The following is a 26,570-nucleotide window of genomic DNA, read 5'->3' as shown; positions in this document are numbered from 1 at the left end:
TTTCCCTTAAATACTTATTGAGGCTATAAAGTGTGTTTTATCGGATTGCTCGGTTAACTGATCAAATTAATTGATAGAGTACTCCATTGCTAAAATAATCAATAGCGTTTTTGTAGTGTTTTTGTTATATTTTGAGCAAGTTGCAAAAAGCTTGTTTGACTTTGACATATCCAACACCACATTTCCACATGAAATCAACAAGAGTGAAAAAAAAATTGGATTACGCACTTGTATAAAAATTTAGTTTCCAGTGGTCCGGGGTGCGTATCACACAGCTGTAATGACAGACCCTCAAATTGTGTGTACAACAAGAGTAGATATATTGTAACAGCCCGTGATGTCATGGTTCCATCAATAGTGCTGCAGGCCTGTTGGGTTTGCAACTACAGGCAGGAAAATCTTTGTCAGCGATCCGCTATCAACAATGTGCCACTCTGAAATGAAAGCCGGGCCGGCTGAAAGCTATAGGGATTAAATGTTGAAGCTTGTACGCGTGTGTGTTCAACTACAACTACACACAAATGTATGAATGCTGAAAAATGCTGAAGCGGAGTAAACATTATATATATAAATGATAAATGGGTTGTACTTGTATAGCGCTTTTCTACCTTCAAGGTTCTCAATTCGCTTTGACACTACTTCCACATTTACCCGCTTTGACACTACTTCCCCATTTACCCATTCACACACACATTCACACACTGATGGAGGGAGCTGCCATGCAAGGCGCCAACCAGCACCCATCAGGAGCAAGGGTGAAGTGTCTTGCTCAGGACACAACGGACGTGACGAGGTTGGTACTAGGTGGGGATTGAACCAGGGACCCTCGGGTTGCGCACGGCCACTCTCCCACTGCGCCACGCCGTCCCTATATATATATATATATATATATATATATATATATATATATATATATATACATTCATATATATATACATATATATGTATATGTATAGAAAAACTGCCCCAAAGCATGATGTTTCCACCCCCATGCTTCACAGTAGGTGTGGTGTTCTTGGGATGCAACTCAGTATTCTTCTTCCTCCAAACACGACGAGTTGAGTTTATCCCAAAATGGATACATGGATGATACAGCAGAGGATTGGGAGAATGTCATGTAGTCAGATGAAACCAAATTAAAACTTTTTGGTATAAACTCAACTCGTCGTGTTTGGAGAAAGAAGAATACTGAGTTGCATCCCGAGAACACCACACCTACTGTGAAGCATGGGGGTGGAAACATCATGCTTTGGGGCTGTTGTTCTGCTAAGAGGACAGGACGATTGATCCGTGTTAAGGAAAGAATGAATGGGGCCATGTATCGTGAGATTTTGAGCCAAAACCTCCTTCCATCGGTGAGAGCTTTGAATGGTTGACCAAATACTTATTTTCCACCATAATTTACAAATAAATTCTTTAAAATTCCTACAATGTGAATTCCTGGATTTTTTTTTCACATTCTGCCTCTCACAGTTGAAGTGTACCTATGATGAAAATTACAGACCTCATCATTTTAAGTAGGAGAAATTGCACAATCAGTGGCTGACTAAATACTTTTTTGCCCCACTATATATATATATATATATATATATATATACATACACAAACAAATATATACACACATAGATATATACATACTGTATGTGTATATATATATATATATATATATATATATAGAGAGAGAGAGAGAGAGAGAGAGAGAGAAAGAGAGAGACACACAGATAAATATATATATATATATATATATATATATATATATATATATATATATATATATATATATATATATATATACTCACACATACATATACAAAGATCCCTAAAATGGAAATTTGATAGAAATGTTGTATGAGTACCGAAGAACCAAAGCCTAACAGTTAGCACGCTGGCCAGACAGCGTTAAGTAATAAACAATACAAGGAAAATTAGCTGGAAATACTGGCATGCTAAGAGTACAATGCTAAGATGCTAATGTGATGGAGGTTGGCTGGGCCATGTGTACGTCGATAAACCTCGCTCCCTGACATATTTCAAAGAATGTGCAAAGTCGCAGGGTTAGCAGCTCGGACTTTTAGCCCAGTGGCTAGCATAAGTATCGCTCATTCGGGTGACGTGGGTTTTCGCCCGCTCGGAGTGGGGTCAGTGTGGGAAAACCGAAAAACCACCCAGAGCCTCTACACGAATATTATCATGTTTACAGTTAGAATTACTAAAATACTATATAACAATTAGGTGTATACCTGCTAAATTACCTAAAAAACCTAGCAATAGCCTGCTGTAATTCTAACTGTAACATGAGTCAGATACCAAATTATGGTATAATTAAATTAAATAATTAATTATTATTTTAGCTTAAAAAAAGTGTTTAAAGTGCTAGCATGATTGATTCATTGATTGATTGAAACTTTTATTAGTAGATTGCAAAGGAAGAGAATACATTGAAATTAAACAGTACAGTTTAAACAGCACAGTGTATATTCCATACACTTGACCACTACATGGTAACACCTGAATAAGTTTTTCAATTTGTTTAATTGGGGGTCCACATTAATCATTTAATGGTAAATGATAATGTTTACATATGCATCAGGTACCAAAATCTAAAATTAGCTATAAAAAAAAGGGTGGCATACTAGCGTTAATACTGTATGCCAACAGGTATAAAAATTCATTAAGTAACAAAAATATTTCCATAAAAGCTATCGCATGCTAATACGACAAGGCTAACGAAATTAGCTCACTTTGGACACCCCTGGTTTAAACCGACTCTTTGTTCCACGTCTCAGCAATTTCTGATAGCTTGTTGGAATCCTAACTCTCTGCATTGACTGTCGAGTCGTGTTCAAAGACGCACTGAGTTAGTAACTCGCCGTACCTCATAACAAAGCAGCTTGTACTCGGAATAAAAAACCTGAATCCACTGACCGTGGAAACCCAGGTCATAAAAGCACCGTTCATAGCTAACAACTGTGCATGTTGTCAATATATTACCGGCTTAGGCTGAGATGACAAAATTCCCTCTACGAAAATCTGTGACGGCTCAGTTTCCCCCTCGTGTGTATCTGCAGTCTCTCTGCGGCTGAGCTTTATATTTATTGGAAGCTTTGCGGGCAACTGACAAGACTCCAGCCAAGCAGATCGGGAATTCAATTTGCCGCAGTCGGAAACTCGGGTTCATCAACAAGAACTTGTCAGACGTCGCACACTGCAAACAGACAAGAGGATTATTGAGTGATGTTTGTTTATTCTTGGAATGCAGGCAAGCTGACGCGTGTAAACGTGAAACTGTTCAGCCTGTTATGAAATGTCCAGGGAGGTCATGTGTTAAGAAGAAATTCAGATGTTTTTCAAGGCCTTTGCTACCAAAATAAGCTCTCCTGAGTTGTAATCATAAATTGAGTAATCAAACAGGAGTCAAAAGTTGATCATATCCTTTTATATATGCTGGCATGTTTAAATTTCCAAGATTTCATACCAAATATATCATAATTTTTACACAACAATAATCTAATTGTGTAAATTACACAAATTAACGTTTTTTTCCGGACTGGGATATCAGCCACGCCCAAAAACAAAAATACTTTCCATATATTAGCCACACTGGACTATAAGCCGCAGATATATATGATGTGAAATTTGTTATTTCCAAAGACATATTCTGTAAATGTTTATTTACATACCTTAATTGTTTCCAAATGTGGCAGTAAAACGGGTGATCAAACAATACAGAAGTCATCTGCGGAAATCTAGCTCCCCAATTAACTAAACAGACTAAATAACTCAATTTACTGAGGAATGTGTGAAAGTGAAACAATACAAAAAGAATGCCGTTGCAAGTTGATAATACTAACACCGACACTTGTAAACGCGTTAGCATACATGTATTGGGACCCTTGCATTAGGCGGAAAGAGTTCTCTGATTCCTTTATTCTAAAGATGTCTGACATATTGAGAGATAACTACAATTGAAGTTTGACGGTGTATTATTCAAAAAAAAAAAGAGTACAGTATTTTCCGGACTATAGAGCGCGCTAGTATATAAGCTGCAGCCACTAAATTTTAGAAGAAATACATATTTTTCCATGTATAAGCCGCACCCGACAACAAACCGCAAATATACAGTATACGTTGTGAAATTAGTTATTTACACAGAAATATTTTATATATGTTTCCAACTGGTGCCTGTAACATGGCAGTAAAACGGCTGATCAAACAAAGCAGAAGTCATCCTCATGGTACCGCTGGCTGCGCAAGCTAGCGCTCCAATAAGCTAAACAGACTCCACAGTCAGGTTTTGGTGAATTTACTGAAGATTTGTGAAATTGAAACAATACCAAAAGAATGCCGTTATGAGTTAATAAAACTAACACGGACACTAAATGCGTCAACATATTAGCTAACGCCAACGGCGTTAGCCTTTATCGCATTATATAGTATAGTATGCACAAATATGCATGAAAATACTCCACGAGACATCACACATGGGATGGTTTAGTAAGTATGAATAGTTTTAGTTATATTGTAAAACTTACAAATATTGCTTGGATTGATGAATGAAGAATCCATACCAGTAGGAACGCTATGGACGGCCACTTCGGTTGGGGGGGGGGGCAAAAAATACACTACCCATAAATGGAACTGCAGTAACCAAACTCTTCCATAAGATGGCGCCAAAGCATAAACAATAAACAATAAAACACCTACTCTGTGGGTTTTAAAAAAAGAGCATGCCAGTTCAAGCCATTCCATTGATTTCATTACAGCAGAGAAGGTTTTTAATGGCTGCCCGAAAGTTGAAATGCAGAGTGAGGGGCAGACAGTGAGAGACTCACTGAGACGTTAACGTGAACTACTGCCGTCGTCAAGAAGTGACCTGAAAAACACCACACCAGGAGGGGGGTAGAAGGTGCAAACAGTGCTCACACAAAGCGCTAACAGTTGTATTTCCTGAGGTTCCACATATAGAAGTCATTGGAATCGATTGCCTTTGAGGCGTGACAGGTCATTTCTCATCTAGCCACCGGAGTCGCGCACATACCAGGCGGTCCCAGCATAGTCGCAGATTTATGGTCCAGGGTTTTGGAGCTGAATGTAATCTATTAATTACAACAGTCAATATTTTTGTACATGTTGATCAAACCTACAGACCCTTTAAAGTAGCAGTAGTTGCCTCTATAGTGAGGCTGTTATCATATATATCTGATGTATTACTACAAAAGACTTTTAAAGTTTGTAGATAAGTAGATATGATCAAAATAGTGTCAATCTCACAGTGATTCCAGATCCCTTTTGAGAGAAAATGAGGATGATGTAGAGGAGGAACCACAGATCCCTTCCTTCCCCAGCAACAAAAATACTAATGAAGCAGATTTTGTGAAAGGCAACTTTTGGAAAAATTATGATCCAGAACCTTATATTTTTGAGCCCGAACACAAAGAAGATGAGTAATACGTTTTAGAAGCCGAGTGATGGACGCGATTTCATTCAGACTCTATGGCATTAGTAGCATTGCTAGTTGCTAAACATACAAGCTGGCCAAAACAAACCATAATAAAACGAACACTTACTGCAATATTTCCACCCTCAACGGGACGCTAGCATAATTCCATTTGGATGAAGATTCAATCACAATCCTTAAAAAAAAATGCTGCAACAGCCGTTTTTGGTGTTTTTTTCTCCATCTCTGGGACGTGAAAGTGGACCAGCCTGTCGGTCCATGGCCACATTTGTCTACTAGCAGGTGAGAGATGCATGAATTATAATGTCGAATTTACTTTCAGCAAGTTTAAGACCATGCAGATGTCAGTGTGTCAACAATAGCAGCGTGAGCTAGCTTTAGCGCACTCCTATCAATGTGCTGCTAAAATAGTCCGTCTGCGTTAGCGTTTATAATAACAATATCACTCATATTTGGTAAATTTTTTGGTCACAACTGGTTAATGCAGTATTGTTGGCACTTTCTGGATGTTTTTAGAAAGAGTAATGTGAGGACCCTCCATCTGTTGACTAAGTTGTTAGATATGTATTTACGATTTAAAAAGCATCAAAAAATAAAAACATATGTGTTCCTGTCTCACATAAAGATTGTGAATGATGAACAGAACATCGCTTTACAATGTTGGCGTATTTCCAGTATGACTGATCTAATAATATGGTCAGAGTGCAGAAGTGCTGTTACAGTGATGAAGTGTACATAAAACGTCTCTCCTAATGATTGTGAACAATGGGCAATTTTTTTTTTTTAAGTGCAGTACCCCTTTAAAAAAAACTGTTTATGTTTAAAAAATTAAAATTCTACCCAAACATTCAATAAAGTCAAATACAAATAAGGCAACTAAAAGTATATATCATCTACATCAACATTTTGATTTGTCAGAGTGGCTGAACAGGACGTATTAAAATCATTTTTTAAGACGTTTTTTGATTTTTATTTTTTTTTAATTGATTAAGAATCCTTACAAAGACTGTGTGACAAGGGGTGGCACTTTCGTGACCTCTGCGGTGCTTTTCTGTGGACTTGTGGATCTGCCTCCCGGGAGCCTTTTGGCAATGGAGACCAGCTGCTGGGTCTTTGCCACACCGGAGTCGGTTTGGAGGGACCGGAGGAGAGGCGGACGAAGGGACAGGGCGGCGGAGCTTGAACTTAGTGCCGGGTCGGAGAGGCTTCTCGATGTCTTGGCTGGGTGAGCAGGTGTCGGACACCTCAGTCTCCTTGGACGTATCCTCGCTCATCCATGCGGACTGGACACTGGCCGAGAGTGGGTTGGCGGCCGAGAGTGGAGTCGGCTCTCTTGGTTGCTGTGTTGGGTCTGCTCCTGTCTCTGGCCATGCTCCCTCCACCCCAGCAGATGATGGCGTGGAACACCACGTTGTATATGTTTCCATCCATCCATTTTCTACCGCTTATTCCCTTTTGGGGTTGCGGGGGGTGCTGGCGCCTTTCTCAGCTACAATCGGGCGGAAGGCGGAGTACACCCTGGACAAGTCGCCACCTCATCGCAGGGCCAACACAGTGTATATGTTTCTTTTACTTTTTATTCATAGCTGTATGTAGAAGTGGCTGGTTGTATCTGCTCCTTTAATGTCTTTCATGTCCTTTGTGTTCTTTGATGTTTGATGTTTCCCTCTTACACACAAGTGAGAGGGATGTGTACTATGGCTATAAGTTGTTGTTGTTGTTGTTGTTGTTGTTGTTGTTGTTGTTGTTGTTGTTGTTTTTTCCTTGACCTCAGTCTGGACCCCCTCTCCAGGGGGTCCAGGCTTAGACCAATTTTTTTATTTTATTTTAATCTCCTATTTTTTACCTGTATATCATCTTTTTTGTATGGGGCACTGGAAGCTGGCAGACCAGTCAGTGATCCGGTTCTGTCTCCCTGTAATGATCGTTTGATCTTGAATGGGATTGTGCTAAATATATTAATTTTCCTGAAGGAACTCTCCTGAGGGAATAAATCTAGTACTATCTAATCTATTTTATATAATCTAAATAAGAAGCGCTAATATTCCAAAATCGTTTATTTTTACACCCCTAATTATTATTATGTAATATTTGTTACATCATAATGAGGAAGCCAGTCACATGATCCGTGACATAGAGGAGGAACCACGGATCCCTTCCCCTTCAACAACAATGCTAATCAAGCAGACTTTGGGAGAGCTAACAACGATTATTTGGGGGAAAAATATGATTCGGAACTGTATACTTTAGAGCCTGAATCATCGACAAAAATATCGTTAAGCGGCAATAATTTGTGGGTCTATATATATATATGTGTGTGTGTGTGTGTGTCTGTGTGTGTGTGTGTGTGTGTGTGTGTGTGTGTGTGTGTGTGTGTGTGTGTGTGTGTGTGTGTGTGTGTGTGTGTGTGTGTGTGTGTGTGTGTGTGTGTGTGTGTGTATGTATATATATATATATATATATATATATCAATCAATCAATCAATCAATGTTTACTTATATAGCCCTAAATCACTAGTGTCTCAAAGGGCTGCACAAACCACCACGACATCCTCGGTAGGCCCACATATATATATATATATATATATATATATATATATATATATATATATATATATATATATATATATATATATATATATATATATGTGGGCCTACCGAGGATGTCGTGGTGGTTTGTGCAGCCCTTTGAGACACTAGTGATATATATATATATATATATATGTATATATATATATATATATATATATATATATATATACACACATATATATGTATGTATCTATATATATATAGATACATACACATATATATGTATGTATGTATCTATATATATATATACATATACATATATGTATATATATGTATGTACATTTGTAGCTATGTATATATATACATATACATATATGTATATACAGTATATACACACACAAACACACATATACACATTTATACACAAATATATACAGTATATGTGTGTGTGTGTGTATGTATGTATGCATATATATATATATATATATATATATATATATATGCATACATACATACGCATATATAGGTATATACATGTAGTACACGTATACACACACACACATATATATATATATATATATATATATATATATATATATATATATATATATTGTACATATATACAGTGAAACAAACACACACATAGACACAGTGGTATAGAAAACTAGGCAACAAGGAAAGTGCTCACTTAGGGGAGTCTTGGCGAGGTAATAGGCTACGGGACAACACTGCGAGGCTGGCGTTAAGGCAAACGATGACACAAACAGCCAATTAGAAAACGCGGCGACGCCTGCGCGGGGCAGATATTGATGAGCCCACGGACACAAGCACAGCATTCACACACTTGATTACCCTCTGCAAAGACTTCCCAGCAAGGTTTTTTCTGCAACATGACAGTGGGAGACGAAACAAACGGTAATTGGACATAAATCACATGTTCCAAGGAGAACTCCATCTAGTGTCCTTCACTTTTCACTCGCTTTCGGGTTTTTTATTCGACACCCAATGAAACCAAGCATTGCAGTGTGTGTGTGTGTGTGTGTGTGTGTGTGTGTGTGTGTGTGTGTGTGTGTGTGTGTGTGTGTGTGTGTGTGTAATTACACTGCCTGAGGGGCTGCAGCAAGAAAAATGGATGAATAATGTCCTTTGATCACAATGCCGCACACGCACAAACACACATGTCATTTATTAAAGTAGGCAGCGACAAAAACTTCTTTCAGCCACAATATTCCAGTCGCTGACATAGTGAGATAAACACATTTATACACTGTATTCTCCGAGCATGTATGCGCACAGTCGATAAATAACCTAACACTAGGGCTGGGCAATACGCTGAATACTGTATCACGATATAAGTGTTTTGTTTCATAGTAGAAGAGTTCGGGTACTAGACTGGCCTGCCTGTAGTCCAGGCCTGTCTCCCATTGAAAATGTGTGGCGCGATATGAAGCCTGAAGATCCCGGACTGTTGAACAACTTAAGCTGTACATTAAGCAAGAATGGGAAAGAATTCCACCTGAAAAGCTTCAAAAATTGGTCTCCTCAGTTCCCAAACGTTTACTGAGTGTTGTTAAAAGGAAAGGCCATGTAACACAGTGGTAAAAATGCCCCTGTGACAACTTTTTTGCAATGATTATATGCAAAAAAATATTACAGAGGAACATTATCACCAGACCTATGTAAGCGTCCATGTATATTGCAGAAAAAAGACCATATATTTTTTTTACCGATTTCCGAACTCTAAATGGGTGAATTTTGGCTAATTAAACGCCTTTCTATTATTTGCTCTCGGAGCGACCTAGGTAGTCAACCACCATTTCTCAAACACATTATAAACATCGAGTCAAATCAGCTCTGTTATTTTCAGTTTTTTCGACTGTTTTCCGTACTTTGGAGACATCATGCCTCGTCGGTGTGTTGTCGGAGGGTGTAACAGCACGATCAGGGACAGATTCAAGTTGATTTACGAAAATGTGCATCGATTAGCACGGCGTGCTAATCGATGCTAACATGCTATTTAGGCTAGCTGTATGTACATTTGTAGCTATATATGCATCCAGCGTTTCCCTCCACCCACATTTAATGCCAAACAAACACTTACCAATCGACAGATTTAAGTTGCTCAGTGTCACAAGATGCGAAAGTCTCGATCATTTGATCTGCACATTTTACCGGCGATGCTAAGGCAGACATGGCCAAATAGCGTCAATAGCTATTCGCTCAATAGCTTCAGTTTCTTCTTTGATTTTGTTTTCGCTATCTGCCTCCATACTCCAACCATCCGTTTCAATGCATGCGTAATCTGTTGAATCGCTTAAGCCCCTGAAATCCGAGTCTGAATCGGAGCTAATGTCGCTATATCTTGCTGTGCTATCCGCCTGGATAGCACGTATATCACTGGATGACGTCACAGGAAAATGGACGGTGGCTTCACAGATAGCGAAAATCAGGCATTTAAAAGCCTTTGTTCGGGATATTCTATGATGGGTAAAATTTTGAAAAAAACTTCGAAAAATAAAATAAGCCACTGAGAACTGATTTTTATTGGTTTTAACCCTTCTGAAATTGTGATGATGTTCCCCTTTAAGTTTCTTAGTGTGAACGTTAAATATCTTGTCTTTGCAGTCTATTCAATTGAATATAAGTTGAAAAGGATTCGCAAATCATTGTATTCTGTTTTCATTTACCATTTACACAATGTGCCAACTTCACTGGTTTTGGGGTTTATAGAAATTTTAGAACGTGCCAGGGGTCATTAAATGTCACAAATGGCCCCACCAGGCTACACCCTGCTGTACAGTGCATGTTACCAGAAGGCCATTATTGAAGAGGCAAAACAGAAAAGGAATGAAAGCGGGTAAAAAAGTGTCTGCTGCAACAAAAGACGTCAGACAAATGAGAGCGGACACGAGGACGTACGTATCGCTCGCAGCCACGGCACATGGAGTCTTCTAAAATGCAGGATGAAGAGCGGCCGTGACTAACCCCATCCAGTCTGCATTAGTGACCTCGTAGGGAGTCGATAACCATTCAGTGTGAGAACAAGTGGGTCCAGACATCTACCCACACCATTAAAGGGCCCAAGGAATGAGGGTTGTGCAAGAATTAAACAGTTGATGCAAGAATCGTAGCAGAATAACTTGAAACGAGAGCAACGGCATTAAAATGCTAATACTGACCCGTTAGGCTCAACCACTTCAAAAAAAAAAAAAAAAAAACAGGAAAGGAAGACGATTCTTTCCTTAATCATTAATGTCTTCTTTTCAGTACAGGGCAGCCCATGCATTATTCAACGTAAGGTTGAGATGTGGAGAAATGGCTCGCTCAAGGAGATGATGCAACGTTTATCTGCTAAACGGGCGAGCATGAAGAACATTAAGACCGACAAAGAAGAACATGTGACAGAAGGTGAAGGTGAATGGCAGCTTATTTTCTGTCAGGGATCTGTCAGATCCAAGTCTCAAGAGCATGGGTGTCCAAACCTTTTGGCCCTGGCTAAAAAAAATTGGTCGAGAGCTGAAATCCGACTACATGTAAAGTAACACTTATACAATACACACACACACACACACACACACACACACACACATATATATATATACAGTATATATACATATATATATATATATATATATATATATGTGTATATATATATATATATATATATATATATACATACATATATATATATATATATATATATATATATATACATACATATATATATATATATATATATATATACATATATATATATATATATATATATATATATATGTAAATACACACACACACACATAATAATTACAATGATTGGATTTTAAGATTATGTGAAAGTTCGACTTCTATCCTTGTTTACTTCTGTAACGATCTACTTAGTTTTGTATCCATCCATCCATCCATCCGTTTTCTACCGCTTATTCCCTTTTGGGGTCGCGGGGGGTGCTGGCGCCTGTCTCAGCTACAATCGTAATCAATCAGAAATATCAAGCAGCTAAAATATGCCAAACATGGATAAGTGTGGACAGGGGCGCTACTAGGGATTTTGGGCCAATGAAAATAATCTTTACAGGGCCCCCAACACATAATTTCATATAATGTCATCATGATTAGGGGCGTCTCTGAGCCCCCCTCCATCATGGGCCCCTAGAATCCGTCTCCTTTACCCCCACTTTTCGGCGCCCCTTCGTGTGGACACAGTGTTTTACAGTTTTCCCATCATTCTTTGTAATGGATTTAAACAGATGTATTTCTGAATTTAATTATGGTGTATGGACGTTTTTTGTTTTTTTTAATACCCACAAATTGTGTTATCTTGTGTTATGTGTGACCATGTCTGTTGGCCTTTTGTGTTGGTTCCATTAAAAAAAATGTGCACCATGACTAGGGAAGGTTGTTTGCATTGGGCCATTAAAACTGCCTGCACTATCACAGACCAATGCATTGTAGGTGGTCAAAGACCTGAATTACTGATTTTGTCCCCCAGATGGCGACTAATTGACTTTTAAAATGAATTCCTTCTTAAACTTGAGGTCTTGCGGGCCAAATTGAGGACGCCCACAGGTCGCCCTTTGAACACTCCTTCTCTTGAGGCTCCTGTGCCTTTCACTGGGAGTCATCAGTGCTTAGAGATTGATCCTCTAAGTGACGGGCAGTGGAAACACCCGCACATGGTACGGGCATCTAGATTAAAGCACGTATGCGGGGAAATGTCCCACATACAACACAAAGGCGTAATCAGGAATAGACAAACACACAGAGTCTTACAAGGCCTAATCATCGCAGGCGTGTTTCTCCTCATATTTCACATGGGGATTAGTGAAAATCTGGATGCAGCAAGGCAGCGGAAATACTCAGCTACTTATACTTCCAACCGCATAAACCTTCACCGAGGAATTAAGCAACCTTCAAGGAGGCCAGAAGACTGTTGAAACTATCGCCAAGGAGAGGATCCATCACTACGAACTCAAGACTAAGAAAACTAATTTGGGCAATATCCATATCCATCTATTTTCTACCGTCCCTTTTGGGGTCGCAGGGGGAAAATATCAATATATAAATATATGTATCATTATATTAACAAAAAAAAAAAAAAAATATATATATATATATATACATACATATATATGTATATATATACATATATACATATATATATATAGATAGATAGATAGATAGTACTTTATATATATATATATATATATATATATATATATATATATATATATATATATATATATATATATATATATATATATATACTTTATATATATATATATATATATATATATATATATATATATATATATATATACATATATATGTAAACATATATATGTATAGGCTATATAATATTGTTACTTCACATGCAGTCGGCTTTCGGCACTCTGCGAAATTTTTCAGGCAAATGTAGCCCCTCAGTCAAAAAGCTAGCACACCCCTGCATTAAACGATTAATCGAAGCAACAAAACAGTTTTTTTTCTCATCGAATCAATTTAACTAATCTCTGCAGCTACAAGTTCACGCTAAACAAAGAGCGCCTCTTCTGGTTGAAGCCCAGTAGTGCACTCCATTTACTTGGCCCAATTCCACCCCGTGGACCAACTTCATAATTAATTCCAATATCCGTCTCTCGCTAGCTCCATCCAAGGTATGACGTGTATTTAACACGTTTCAGGTGACATTACTAAAAGTCCACTTGTTTGGTTTCATAAACTTTGGACTCACACAACACTTTTTGTGCGTTGTGTCGTGTGAGGTCACTGGAAAGTTGGTGCCTGGCGTCTGATGAAATCATCAGAAACACAGATATGACACACAGGGTTTTCACAAGCTTACACGGCCAGCATAAATGGGAGCTTCACCTGGAGGCTCCAGCACCAGCGTGTGTGTGTGTGTGTGTGTGTGTGTGTGTGTGTGTGTGTGTGTGTGTGTGTGTGTGTGTGTGTGTGTGTGTGTGTGTGTGTGTGTGTGTGTGTGTGTGTGTGTGTGTGTGTGTGTGTGTGTGTGTGTGCGCGTGTGTGTGTGTGATACGCTGGCCAGGCGGAGAAGACCACATCACACAGCATGACATTTGGATTTAAAACTCGTCGATGAGCTAGGAGGCGCCAAGGAGAAGGCAAGAAGTAAAGTAAGGGCAGACCAAGAATTAGGCCGATTATTTCTCTCAGGGACAACTCTCCCTATGTCAAGGGGCAGAGTCGCTTCACTCCGATGCGTGTTATCTGCAACTAGTGTTAGCGTCTTATATACAGTGGTGTTCACTTGTAAAGAACATAATGTCATGGCTGTTTTGAGTTTCCAATAATTTCTACAACTCTTATTTTTTTTTGTGATAGAGTGATTGGAGCACATACTTGTTGGACACAAAAAACATTCATGAAGTTTGCTTCTTTTATGAATTTATTATGAGTCTACTGAAAATGTGACCAAATCTGCCGGGTCAAAAGTATACATACAGCAATGTTAATATTTGCTTACATGTCCCTTGGCAAGTTTTACTGCAAAAGGGCGCTTTTGGTGACCACCCACAAGCTTTTGCTTGAATTTCTGACCACTCCTCTTGACAAAATTGGTGCAGTTCAGCTAAATGTGTTGGTTTTCTGACATGGACTTGTTTCTTCAGCATTGTCCACACGTTTAAGTCAGGACTTTGGGAAGGCCATTCTTAAACCTTAATTCTAGCCTGATCTAGCCATTACTTTACCACTTTTAATGTGTGTTTGGGGTCATTGTTCTGTTGGAACACCCAACTGCACCCAAGACCCAACCTCCCGGCTGATGATTTTAGGTTGTCCTGAGGAATTTGGAGGTAATCCTCATTTTTCATTGTCCATTTACTCCCTTCAAAGCACCAGTTCCATTGACCACAAAACAGACCCAGAGCATAATACGACCACCACCATGCTTGACGGTAGGCCTTGTGTTCCTGGGATTAAAGGCCAAACCTTTTCTCCTCCAAACATATTGCTGGGTATTGTGGCCAAAAAGCTAATTTTTTGTTTCATCTACCATCACATTGACAAAGATAAGACCTTCTGTAGGAAAGTTCTTTGGTCGGATGAAACAAAAAACGTTGAGCTCGACTGTAGGTGTTGTGTATGACAGTGCCAGTCAGAAAATTCCCAGATTCCTTCCCGTTCAGCCTCGACTCTCGACTTCTCTGCTTCGTCAACCACCCGTTCCGAGGAACAACGCCCTCTCCTCCTCACAGCCTTGTACTTATCTTCAGAAGGTGCACAGTACGTTTGTATGTTGACTGTAAAACAAAAAAGACCATTGCTAAAAGATACTACAGACCTGACAGACCGGTTTTATTGTGGTCCACCGGGTCAGGCGAAATCTAGAAAAACGGCCAAGGATGTGGTTTTATGGCATGGAACAGAAAGAAGGATGTGATCAGTGATCCAGTAAGATGGGTTACACCTATAGTACATCTTGTAGACAACACGGTTCAACTGTCCAGCCAGCATCAACAAGTAAAGTGTGAATATCAAACACTCCAGGATAGGGCTCAGCGATAAAACGATATCAATCACATCGCAGTAGACAGGTAATTGATATCAATAATGCAGGAAGTGATTACAGATCAGTGGGAGTGACACAGCCAACCGCTAAATAGTATCAACTCGGGTTGTAACCATAAACGGTATACTGGTAAACGGCGGTAAGACTCCCAACGGTTAGTGTTCCGGTTTTAACTTGAAATGATCATAAAAACCGTGATCGATTACACTTTAACAAACTTACCTCTGCTAATGCAGAACACTCTTATCTTAAAGCAAAACACTTATCTCAAAGCAGGACACTCGTGTCTCAAAGCAAAACACTCTTATCGCAAAGCATAACACCCTTTTTTGAAGCAGAACACCTTTATCCCAAGGCAGAAAACTCTTATCCCAAAGTAGAACACTCTTATCTCAAAGCAGGACACTTATCTCAAAGCAAGACACTTGTATCTCAAAGTAGAACACTCTTATACTTAAGCAGAACACTTATCGCAAGCATAACACTCCCATCTCAAAACAGAACACTCGTATCTCAAAACAAATCACTCTTATCTCAAAGCAGAACACTCTTATCTCAAAGCAAAACACCCTTTTCTCAAAGCAGGACACTTATCTCAAAGCAGGAAACATATCTCAAAGCAGAACACTCTTATCCCAAAGCAGAACACCCTTATCTCAAAGCAGGACACTTATCTCAAAGCAGGACACGTATCTCAAAGCAGGACACTTGTATCTCAAAGCAGAACACGCTTATCTCAAAGCGAAACACTTATCCTAAAGCATTACACTCTTATCTCAAAGCATAACACTCTTATACTTAAGCAGAACACGTATCTCAAAGCATAGCACTCATATTTCAAAGCAGAACACTTATCTAAAAAAAAAAATCACTCTTATCTCAAAGCAGAGCACTTGTATCTCAAAGCAGAACCCTCTTATCTTGAAGCAGAACACTCGTATCCTAAAAAATAACACACCCTGCTTGGCACTCATCATTAAGGGTTGGAATTGGGGGTTAAATCACTAAAAATTGCTCCCGGGTGAGGCATCGCTGCTGCCCACTGCTCCCCTTACCTCCCGGCGGGTGATCAAGGGTGATGGGTCAAATGCAGAGAATAATTTCGCCACACCTAGCGTGTGTGTGACAATCAATGGTACTTTAACTTTAACTTAAACTTATCTCAAAGCAGAACCCTCCTACACTTGAGCAAAAAACTTATCCTAAACCTTAAAACTCTTATCTCAAAGCATAACACTCTTCTACTTAAGCTGAACACTCATATCTCAAAGCCGAACACTCTTATCTCAAAGCAGAACACTCGTATCCTAAAGAAGAACACTTGTATCTCAAAGGAGTAAGTACAAACAACTGTGGGGACATCTCTGCGCTGCTGATCCGCCTCCGCTTGGGATGTTTTCCTGCTGGCTCCGCTGTGAACGGGACTCTCGCTGCTGTGTTGGATCCGCTTTGGACTGGACTCTTGCGACTGTGTTGGATCCATTATGGATTGAACTTTCACAGTATCATGTTAGACCCGCTCGACATCCATTGCTTTCCTCCTCTCCAAGGTTCTCATAGTCATCATTGTCACCGACGTCCCACTGGGTGTGAGTTTTCCTTGCCCTTATGTGGGCCTACCGAGGATGTCGTAGTGGTTTGTGCAGCCCTTTGAGACACTAGTGATTTAGGGCTATATAAGTAAACATTGATTGATTGATTGAGAACCAAGCTATCTGAAGATCAGAGCAATCTCTAAAACGGTAGCCCATTTGTCATTCTTTTATCCACTTACGTTGCTCCTGTTAGATGGAACCAAAATCCTAAAAACGCTACGACCACTCATATCACATGCAGCGGTTCTTGAGTGGTATCGCGAATGAGAGTCAAATGTATGGCACATGAAGTTTCAAAACAAAAAGGCATCCCAGTACCCACCAGACACCTGTCTTTGCAGCTGACGCAGGTGTGTGTGTACTTTAACGTAACATTTTCACTGAGCTCCACCAAAAATGTTCCCCCTACCTTAAATTTTGTTTTTCATTGCTAATTCACTGTCTAGACCTCTGTGCGCTCTTCCAAATGACACAAAAATAACATTTTTTTTAACTGTAATTCATGCCCATTGGACCAGAGTTCCCTGTGCTCACTTACCTTTTGCTGCTTGCATTACTCCTGGTGCACACGGGTAGACACCAGCTGCACTGCTGTTTGGAAAGTAACTTATTGTAATATACTTTCATATTCTGGCAGCAGCGCCAGCAGCTAAGCGTGGAAAAACTAACAAGAGAGCATCGGATTGCTTTTCTCGCTCATATTGGATCTCTGTTTGATGCCGGGGGAAAACAAAACTTGTTTCAAAGCACTCAAAGAAGCAAAAACAGAAGGCTTGCCTCATTTAAGTTTTACCCACTAAATCTGCTTCACAGTTTCATGAATGTAATAAAAAACAAGACATCAACAAATCATCAGATACTGTATTAGGACCCCCTTTTAGGAGGGGAGAGTCCTCCTAGATTCCTTAAATTGTGTGACTACAACTGAAAATTAACATTTTTTTCTACAACCCAAAGCAGAACACTCTTGTCTCAAAACAGAACACTTGTCTCAAAGCAAAACACTCTTTTCTCAAAGCAAAACACTATTATCCTTGAGCAGAACACTCTTAGTCTTAAGCAGAACAGTCTTATCCTACAGCAGAACACTCTTATCCTACTGCATAACACTCTTGTCTCAAAGCAAAACACTTATCTCAAAGCAGAACACTCTTATACTAGAGCAGAACACTCTTATTCTACAGCATAACACTCTTGTCTCAAAGCAAAACACTTATCTCAAAGCAGAACACTCTTATACTAGAGCATAACACTTATTCTACAGCATAACACTCTTGTCTCAAAGCAAAACACTCTTATCTCAAAGCAAAACACTTATCTCAAAGCAGAACACTTATACTAGAGCAGAACAGTCTTATTCTACAGCATAACACTCTTGTCTCAAAGCAAAACACTGTTATCTCAGAGCAAAACGCTCGTATCTCAAAGCAAAACACTTATGTCAAAGCAGAACACTTATACTAGAGCAGAACACTCCTTATCTAAAGTATAAAACTCTTATCTCAAAGCATAGCACTTTATCCTGAAGCATAACACTCTTATATCAAAGCACAACACTCTTATCCTAAAGCATAACACTCTTATCTCAAAGCAGAAAACTCGTATCCTAAAGCATAACAATATTATCCTAAAGCATAACACTCTTATCTCAAAGCAGAACACTCTTATCCTAAAGCAGAACACTCTTATTCTAAAGCATCCATCCATCCATTTTCTACCGCTTATTCCCTTTTGGGGTCGCTGGCGCCTATCTCAGCTACAATCGGGCGTAAGGCGGGGTACACGCTGGACATGTCGCCACCTCATCGCAGGGCCAACACAGATAGACAGACAACATTCACACTCACATTCACACACTAGGGCCAACACTCTTATCTCAAAGCAGAAAACTCGTATCCTAAAGCATAACAATATTATCCTAAAGCATAACACTCTTATCTCAAAGCAGAACACTCTTATCCTAAAGCAGAACACTCTTATTCCAAAGCAGAACACTCTTATTCTTAAACAGAACACTCTTATCCTACAGCATAACACTCTTATCCTACAGCAAAACACTCTTATTCTATAGCATAATACTCTTGTTTCAAAGCAAAACACTCTTATCTCAGAGCAAAACACTGTTTTCTCAAAGCAAAACACTTATCTCAAAGCAGAACACTCTTAAAGTAGAGCAGAACACTATTATACTTGAGCAGAACACTCCTTATCTAAAGCGTAAAACTCTTATCTCAAAGCATACCTCTTTTGTCCTGAAGCATAACACTCTTATCGCAAAGCATAACACTCTTTTCCTAAAGCATAACCCTCTTATCTCAAAGCATAACACTCTTGTCTCAAAGCAGAAAACTCTTATCCTAAAGAATAACAATATTATCCTAAAGCATAACACTCTTACCTCAAAGCATAACACTTATCTCAAAGCATAACACTCTAATCTCAAAGCAGAACACTCTTATCGCAAAGCAGAAAACTCTTATCCTAAAGCATAACAATATTATCCTAAAGCATAACACTCTTATCTCAAAGCAGAACACTCTTATACTTGAGCAGAACACTCCTATCCGAAATCATAACACTCTTATCTCAAAGCAGAACACTATTATTATCTCACAGCAGAACACTTATCTCAAAGCAGAACATTCGTATCTCAAAGCAGAACACTCTTATACTTAAGCAGAACATTCTTGTACTTAAGCAAAACACTCTTATTGTAAAGCATAACAGTCTTGTACTTAAGCAGAAAATTTATCTCAAAGCAGAACACTCGTATATCAAAGCATAACACTCTTATCCTAAAGCCTAACACTCTTATACCTAAGCAGAATACTCGTATCTCAAAGGAGTAAGTACAAACAACTGTTAGACCAGCACTGGAGAGAGAACCAAGCTATATAATGATCAGAGCAATCTCTAAAATAATAGCTGGTTTCTCATACTTTTATCCACTTAGGTTGCCTCTCTTCGATGGTATCTAAACTGAAAGTTAACTTGACATGTGTTCTGAGCGCACACACGTTCTGCTCCACTGTCCCACCAGACTGGTACTTTATGACAAAATTAAACTAGAAGAAATAATGTGTGTGAGACCGTGCATAGATTAGGAAACAGGGGGAGCTCATCGTGTGTGCATCGACGGCAGAACACATACCTTATCCGCCATGATCATGGAAGAGCCTCCGTGGATGCCCAGGATGGGTATGAGCGTCTGCGAGGAAATAAAATCCAAAATCTGGGCAATGGCCTCCTGGTCTGTGCCATCCCCAAACACCACACCGTGGATCTTGGTCCCGGACATCAGGTCGCACATGTTGGTGATGATGCTTTTCGGGTCTGTCTCGTTGACGAGTAGCGAGACCACGTTGACGTCAATGGGTTCTTCCTTGCTCCATAGCGCCCGGATGTCCCGGTCGGAGATGTAGCGTGTGCGCCCCAGAATCACCGCAATGTTTAGGACCGGCACTTTCTCCGAGGAACCCCCTCGCTGCTTTTGAGCCGCCACGGGGTCGGCGATGAGGGTCCCCAGAAGCAAGAGGGTTAAGGAGCGCAGCACGGCGTGGCCACCAATGCCACAGTCGCTGCACCTTGGACTCCTCCTCTTGCTTCTTTTGCTGCTGGCGGACATACTTCCGAACCACTTCAGCCCCTGCATGGAGAGAAGATGGCGGTCAGGGCCTGTTTCTTTTCAGCGACGGTGTGCGACGCATGGGTTATAATGGAGAAAGGCCCTTGGGAGGCAGTTGTAACGACTTATTCCGGTCTGATGACTCAAATGCAGCTCGTTTGCAACAAGCAATGGCTGTCTCTTACCAAAATGGCTATGACATGTGGAGTTCTTCAGGGTTCACTTTTAGGACCCCTACTGTTCAAAGTGAACAAGCTGCCACAAAGCCAGCTAATAACGTAGCTTCAAAGAGTCCTGTACATCAACGATGCAAGTCTAGGTGTCGCTGATGGCAAGTGATCTGTTGGTTTACAGATCCAAAGCAGGTTTCTTCAGCGAAACTCAGACAAAATCAATTGTTGTCAGTGGCCCACAGAAGAAAAGACAAACTTGTATTAGTCGCACTAAACTGTTATGTTCCACGTAGTGGTGGTTTGTTTGAGTTTCTTCCCCTATTGTTTCTACAGGTCACACTCATTCACTGCCTCTGCTGCCAATCAACCGGATCCTGTTCTCAGCTGCTCTTCATTTCACCTGTTAATCAGCTAGCCAATCCCGGTCCACCATTCATCCTCCCATCCTGCTCACCACTGGATCAGGTGGATTCTTTTTCTGCCATGCTGTGTTGTAGCCTTGATAAACTCTACTTGATTTTCCTACTTGCAGATCTACTTTGTCTTTGACGCTACTTTGTTTTGGTACCCATTCTTGTTAAGCTCTTTGCTTAACTTGTGCCACCCTTTTTTTTTTTTGTTTACCTTTCAACTTTCCGTGTTTTGTAAGTATCTGTACGGTGTGCAGCCTAGTCTTGGTCAAGGTTAGACAAAGGTCTCGGTACACTACGCACCGAATACTTGCTTGTGTATAGAGACACCAGGCTTAGTGGTGGCTGTCACTCTTGTTGGTTTTGGACTCCATCACTGGCTACAGTAGGTAGATAGGTTTTTGGTTTATGATAATTAAATGGCTTTAGTTAGTAAGCTTACCTTTCTTTTTCAGAGGTGTCTTTTGGTATGTTTGATTCATTCCTTTGACAACACCTGTGTCTTGGTTACACATGGTAACCTTTCAATAACACTAGTTTTTTTTCAATTCTTGGCTTCGTTGTCTTTAATATACATCTCATTTAGTTTATACAATGTTATATTGCGTTCTCCTACGATCCCTAGACCCAGAGCCATCTGGGAACATAACAGAGATACTTTCCATGAAAACTGACAATCAGGTTAGAAAAATGACATGCAAGAATGGACTAGGTCTCTGATTTGAACAATGAATAACATCGGCACTTTTTTACAACCTGAAATACGTTCCTATAATTAAAAAAAATTGTCTCCAAAGCTGACTTAGAAAGACAAACTATCCGTAAATGTGTTTATCTGTAAAACACTTTGAATTGTCTAGTGTACGGTTTGGGCACTATCCATCCATCCATTTTCTACCGCTTGTTCCTTTTGGGCACTACCTAAACTGGAAATACGTCATGATTTATGACACCTACGTCACATTTTGCTTGTCGTTTTTATTAAAAGGGATCCGCCATATTGTTTTGTAGTCCCAAAATACGGCATGGTTTATGATTCGGTGGTCATTTTGTTGGTAGTGTTTGTCAAAGATATTCAGAAATACGGCATGATTTTGAATTCCCGCGTCAGTAACCGAAGTCATTCCGTCATATCTGTCCCATCGTGTTTTTTAGTAGCTTCCTGTTGCTCGTAGAATAGACTTCAATACAGCTTTGCTTATGTACACGTCTTTTCATGGTCTTTTGCCAAAGTGCATCTCGGACATGTTTGAGACATATTATCCATCACAAGCTCTGAGAACCTCAGTTTGTTTGGCCCAGAGTCAGGACCAAACATGTCGAGGCAGCCTTTTGGTTTTTACGCCCTTAAATCTGGAATAGTCTTCCCAAAGATGTGCACCGGGATATAAGCCACAACCACTACATTTTAGGAGAAAATTAAATATAATGTCCATATATTAGCCGCCCCGGACTATAAGACGCAGATATATACGTTGTGAAATGAGTTATTTACACAGATATATTCTGTAAATGTTTATTTACACACCTTAATGTTTTCCAAACGGTGTGTGGTGCAAGGCAGTAAAACGACTGATCAAACAAAACAGAAGTCATGCGCAAGCTAGCTCTCCAATCAGCTATACAGACTCAATAACTCCATGGTGACGTGTTGGTGAATTTACCGAGGAAATTAGTGAAACTAAAACAATACAAAAATAAGGCCATTATAAGTTAATAAATTAATATGTTAGCATATTAGCTAATGCTAACTACAGTCGTTTGATTGTTATTTATTACTCCCCAACTCTTGTCTTGTTCTGTATATTGTACAGTATTTTTTATTTTGTATACTGTCTTGTATATTGTACAGGATTGCGTATTATTATTGTTAGATAGCAGTCTGTTTATTTCAATTCTTAGTTTTATCTTTATTACCTCTTGTGTAATTTATTTTTATCCCATATTTGTTCCCACTACCGCACCTTAAGTTGGAGTCCTTACTCTCGTTTCATGCAAATATAATGACAACAAAGTCCATTATTTTCTATTCTATTCTATTCTATTGATTACCATGAATTTATTAACGTGGACCCCAGGCTTAAACAAGTCGAAAAACTTATTCGGGTGTTACCATGTAGTGGTCAATTGTACGGAATATGTACTGTACTGTTCAATCTACTAATAAAACATTTTAAATATTCACATTACGATAGCAACTCAAAAATGCATTAAAACACTTCTACAGACATCACACGTGGGACTGTTTAGTAAGTAAGACTTTTAGTTATATCGTAAAAATTACAAACGTTGCTTGGAGCAGTGAATGAAGAATCCATACGAGTAGAAACACTATAGACGGCGAGAAGACGGGAATTCATCGCAGTTGAAAAGCTATGAATGGCTGGAAGACGCAACATCAGTTCTACTTTCAGATTAAAGCTCTAAAATGAAGAACAGTGAGCAATCTCGTCCAAAAAATTGTGCTAGGGCACAAAAAAAAAACACCTTTTCAGCTTCTTTGCTTTTTTCAATTCCATTTATTAGCCGTAATGTTTTATAAGCCGGAGGAGGGTACAAAGCGTAGGAAAAAAGTAGCGGCTTATAGTACGGAATTTACTGTACTCTTTGAATTTAATTTAAATGATGATTATTTTATTATAATTGTATTTTATTATTTTAATTTGACTGATGATAACTTTTATGATGATTTTATCTTGTATTTTAGCCTTCTTGAAATGATCTGTAAAACACTTTGAATTGCCTTGTGCTCTACAAGTTACCTTGACTTCCATGCATCCATTTTCTGGAGAACCCACGCAATTCCGGGGGAGAACATAGAAAGTCCACAAAGAAAGACCCCGAGCCTGGGGATCAAACTCAGGATTTTCTTATTGTGAGGCACCAGCACTAAGCCCTGTCGCACCTTGCTGCCATGTTAGCTATGTATAAACCTTAAAGGCCTACTAAAACCCACTACTACCCACCACGCAGTCTGATAGTTTATATATCAATGATGAAATATTAACATTGCAACGCATGCCAATACGGCTTTTTTAGTTTACTGAATTACAATTTTAAATTTCCCGGGAGTTTCGTCTTGAAAACGACGTGTAATGATGACGTGTATGCAAGACGTCACAGGTTTTTAGGAAGTATGAGCGCTGCACACACACACAGCTAAAAGTCGTCTGCTTTACTGGCATAATTACCCAGTATTTTGGAGATCTGTGTCGCTGAATCTTTTGCAATTTGTTCAATTAATATTGGAGATGTCACCGTAGAAAGATGGAGTAGGGAAGCTTTAGCCTTTAGCCACACAAACATACGGTGATTCCTTGTTTAAAATTCCTGGAGGTGAAACTTTACTATGGATCAGAGCGAGGTCAAGCAAACATGAATCACGACGGAATGTCAACCAGCAGGTTTCGGTGAGAAAATTGTGGTAAAAAGTCGCTTCTTACCAGAGATCAAACAGAGCTTGTTGCCGTCGACTCCCCTGAGACATTGGTGTCAACACACCCATGGAGAAACCCCTCCGACTATCAGGTACTATTTAACTCACTAAAACACTAGCAACACAATAGAAATATAAGGGATTTCCCAGAATTAACGTAGAAATGTCTCTAAAAACATCGCAATCCGTCCCAATGCAATCGCGTTTTTTTTTTTACTTATTATTTTTATTATTTTATTTCTTTTCTAGTCCGTCGCTATCAATATTCTCAAACACAAATCTTTCATCCACACTAAAATTAATGGGGAAATTGTCATTTTCTCGGTTTGAATAGCACTTTTTGTTGGAGGCTCCCATTAAAAATAATGTGAATATATTAGGAGCCCCCACACGTGTGACGTCATCGTCTGCGACTTCAAATAAAGGCAGGGCATTTCTCATAGCACCGAAAGTTGCGAACTTTATCGTGGATGTTCTCTACTAAATCCTTTCAGCAAAATATGGCAATATCGCGAAATGATCAAGTATGACACAAAGTATGGACCTGCCATCCCCGTTTAAATAAGAAAATCTCATTTCAGTAGGCCTTTAAATGTGTAATGTGTCACCATTCATTTTCTTTAACGGCACAATTTTTTATTTTTGGGACCGCAAAAAAGCTGCTCTATTTTTATATGTGTGATGGTGGGCCAAGTCTGTAGTAGGGGAGACGCCAGAGCGAGTCGTGTCCCAAATATCCGCCGCCAACAGCTAGCTGCCCGACCATGCAGAGAACACCGTCACCTCGACAACTACAACCGACACACTTTCCACAGAAATCTCCAAAAGGGTGTCAATAATCAATACTGGGGAGCACGTGGGGCCTCAACTGTCATGACGAGTGAGGTGGCACCCTGCCGACACGCACACCCGCTCAATTGTCATTGATAGTAGCTTTTTGAAGACAGTCTGTGTCAGGAGTGGCAAGAGTGTGAGAGTACGTTTATGTCTGTAAAAGAGAGTCTGTGTCCATTTCGTGTTGAGCTGTTTCAAAAATAAAAGCACATGTTTAAGAAACATTTGCATAAATCAAATTGTTCAGTCCAATTTTGATAGTATCAAATATTTACAAATTATCTGTCTAAGTCAGTGTTTCTGAACTAGAGGGTGTATTGAGTTATGAAAACGTATTGTTAATTCAGTTAATTTATTTTAGCACAACATAATTTAATGTAAATTAATTTTTCATCAGTTCTTTATGAGTCCCTTTTAATGCAGTATATTTGGTTGCTACTTTTTTTTGTTAATAAACCTGACCTAGGCCTAAGGTTTATGCACTAAATAATCATCTTTGTGCTAAACACGTGTGTTTATTGACAAGGTTGTAAACTAAAAGTAGACTGGATATAATTATTGATTACTAATAAAATCAATAGTAATATTACTACTTTGAGTCGGCCTGGGACCCTCTGTAGTGGAAAACTTAGGCTCAGGTTTAAAAAAACATTAACAACCTCTGGCCTCAGTTACACTTACAAATAAAAAATATAATATAATATATTATATAAACACAAATATATATATTTGTATATATATAAATATATATAAATATATATATATATATAGAAATACATATATATGTATATATATATATATATATATATATATATATATATATATATATATATATATATATATATATATATATATATATATTAGATTAGATTAGATTAGATAGTACTTTATTTATTCCGTCAGGAGAGTTCCTTCAGGGAAATTAAAATTTTCAGCACAATCCCATTCAAGATCAGACAAACATTACAGGGAGACAGAAC

The 26,570-nt window shown here is 39.1% G+C and overlaps 1 protein-coding gene across 3 annotated transcripts in view; it reads right to left on the bottom strand.

The window, feature by feature from the left end:
• The window catches only part of grin2aa (glutamate receptor, ionotropic, N-methyl D-aspartate 2A, a), a 472,867-nt gene that overhangs the window by 421,067 nt on the left and 25,230 nt on the right, over nucleotides 1-26,570 (bottom strand). For 2 of the 3 annotated variants that reach the window (XM_061905858.1, XM_061905859.1), the window contains one exon: nucleotides 20,264-20,758. In XM_061905858.1, coding sequence (XP_061761842.1) covers nucleotides 20,264-20,737 — 474 coding nt within the window. In that variant the 5' untranslated portion in view covers nucleotides 20,738-20,758. Of the gene's footprint in view, nucleotides 1-20,263; nucleotides 20,765-26,570 lie in introns of those variants that run through there. The other variant, XM_061905856.1, reaches the window with a different exon arrangement.

This window comes from Nerophis ophidion, linkage group LG07, assembly GCF_033978795.1.
Source record: "Nerophis ophidion isolate RoL-2023_Sa linkage group LG07, RoL_Noph_v1.0, whole genome shotgun sequence".
In the NCBI taxonomy this organism is placed as follows: Eukaryota; Metazoa; Chordata; class Actinopteri; order Syngnathiformes; family Syngnathidae; genus Nerophis; species Nerophis ophidion.
The sequence above is the reverse complement of the archived record's forward strand: the minus strand, read 5'-3'. Positions and strand labels throughout refer to the sequence as shown.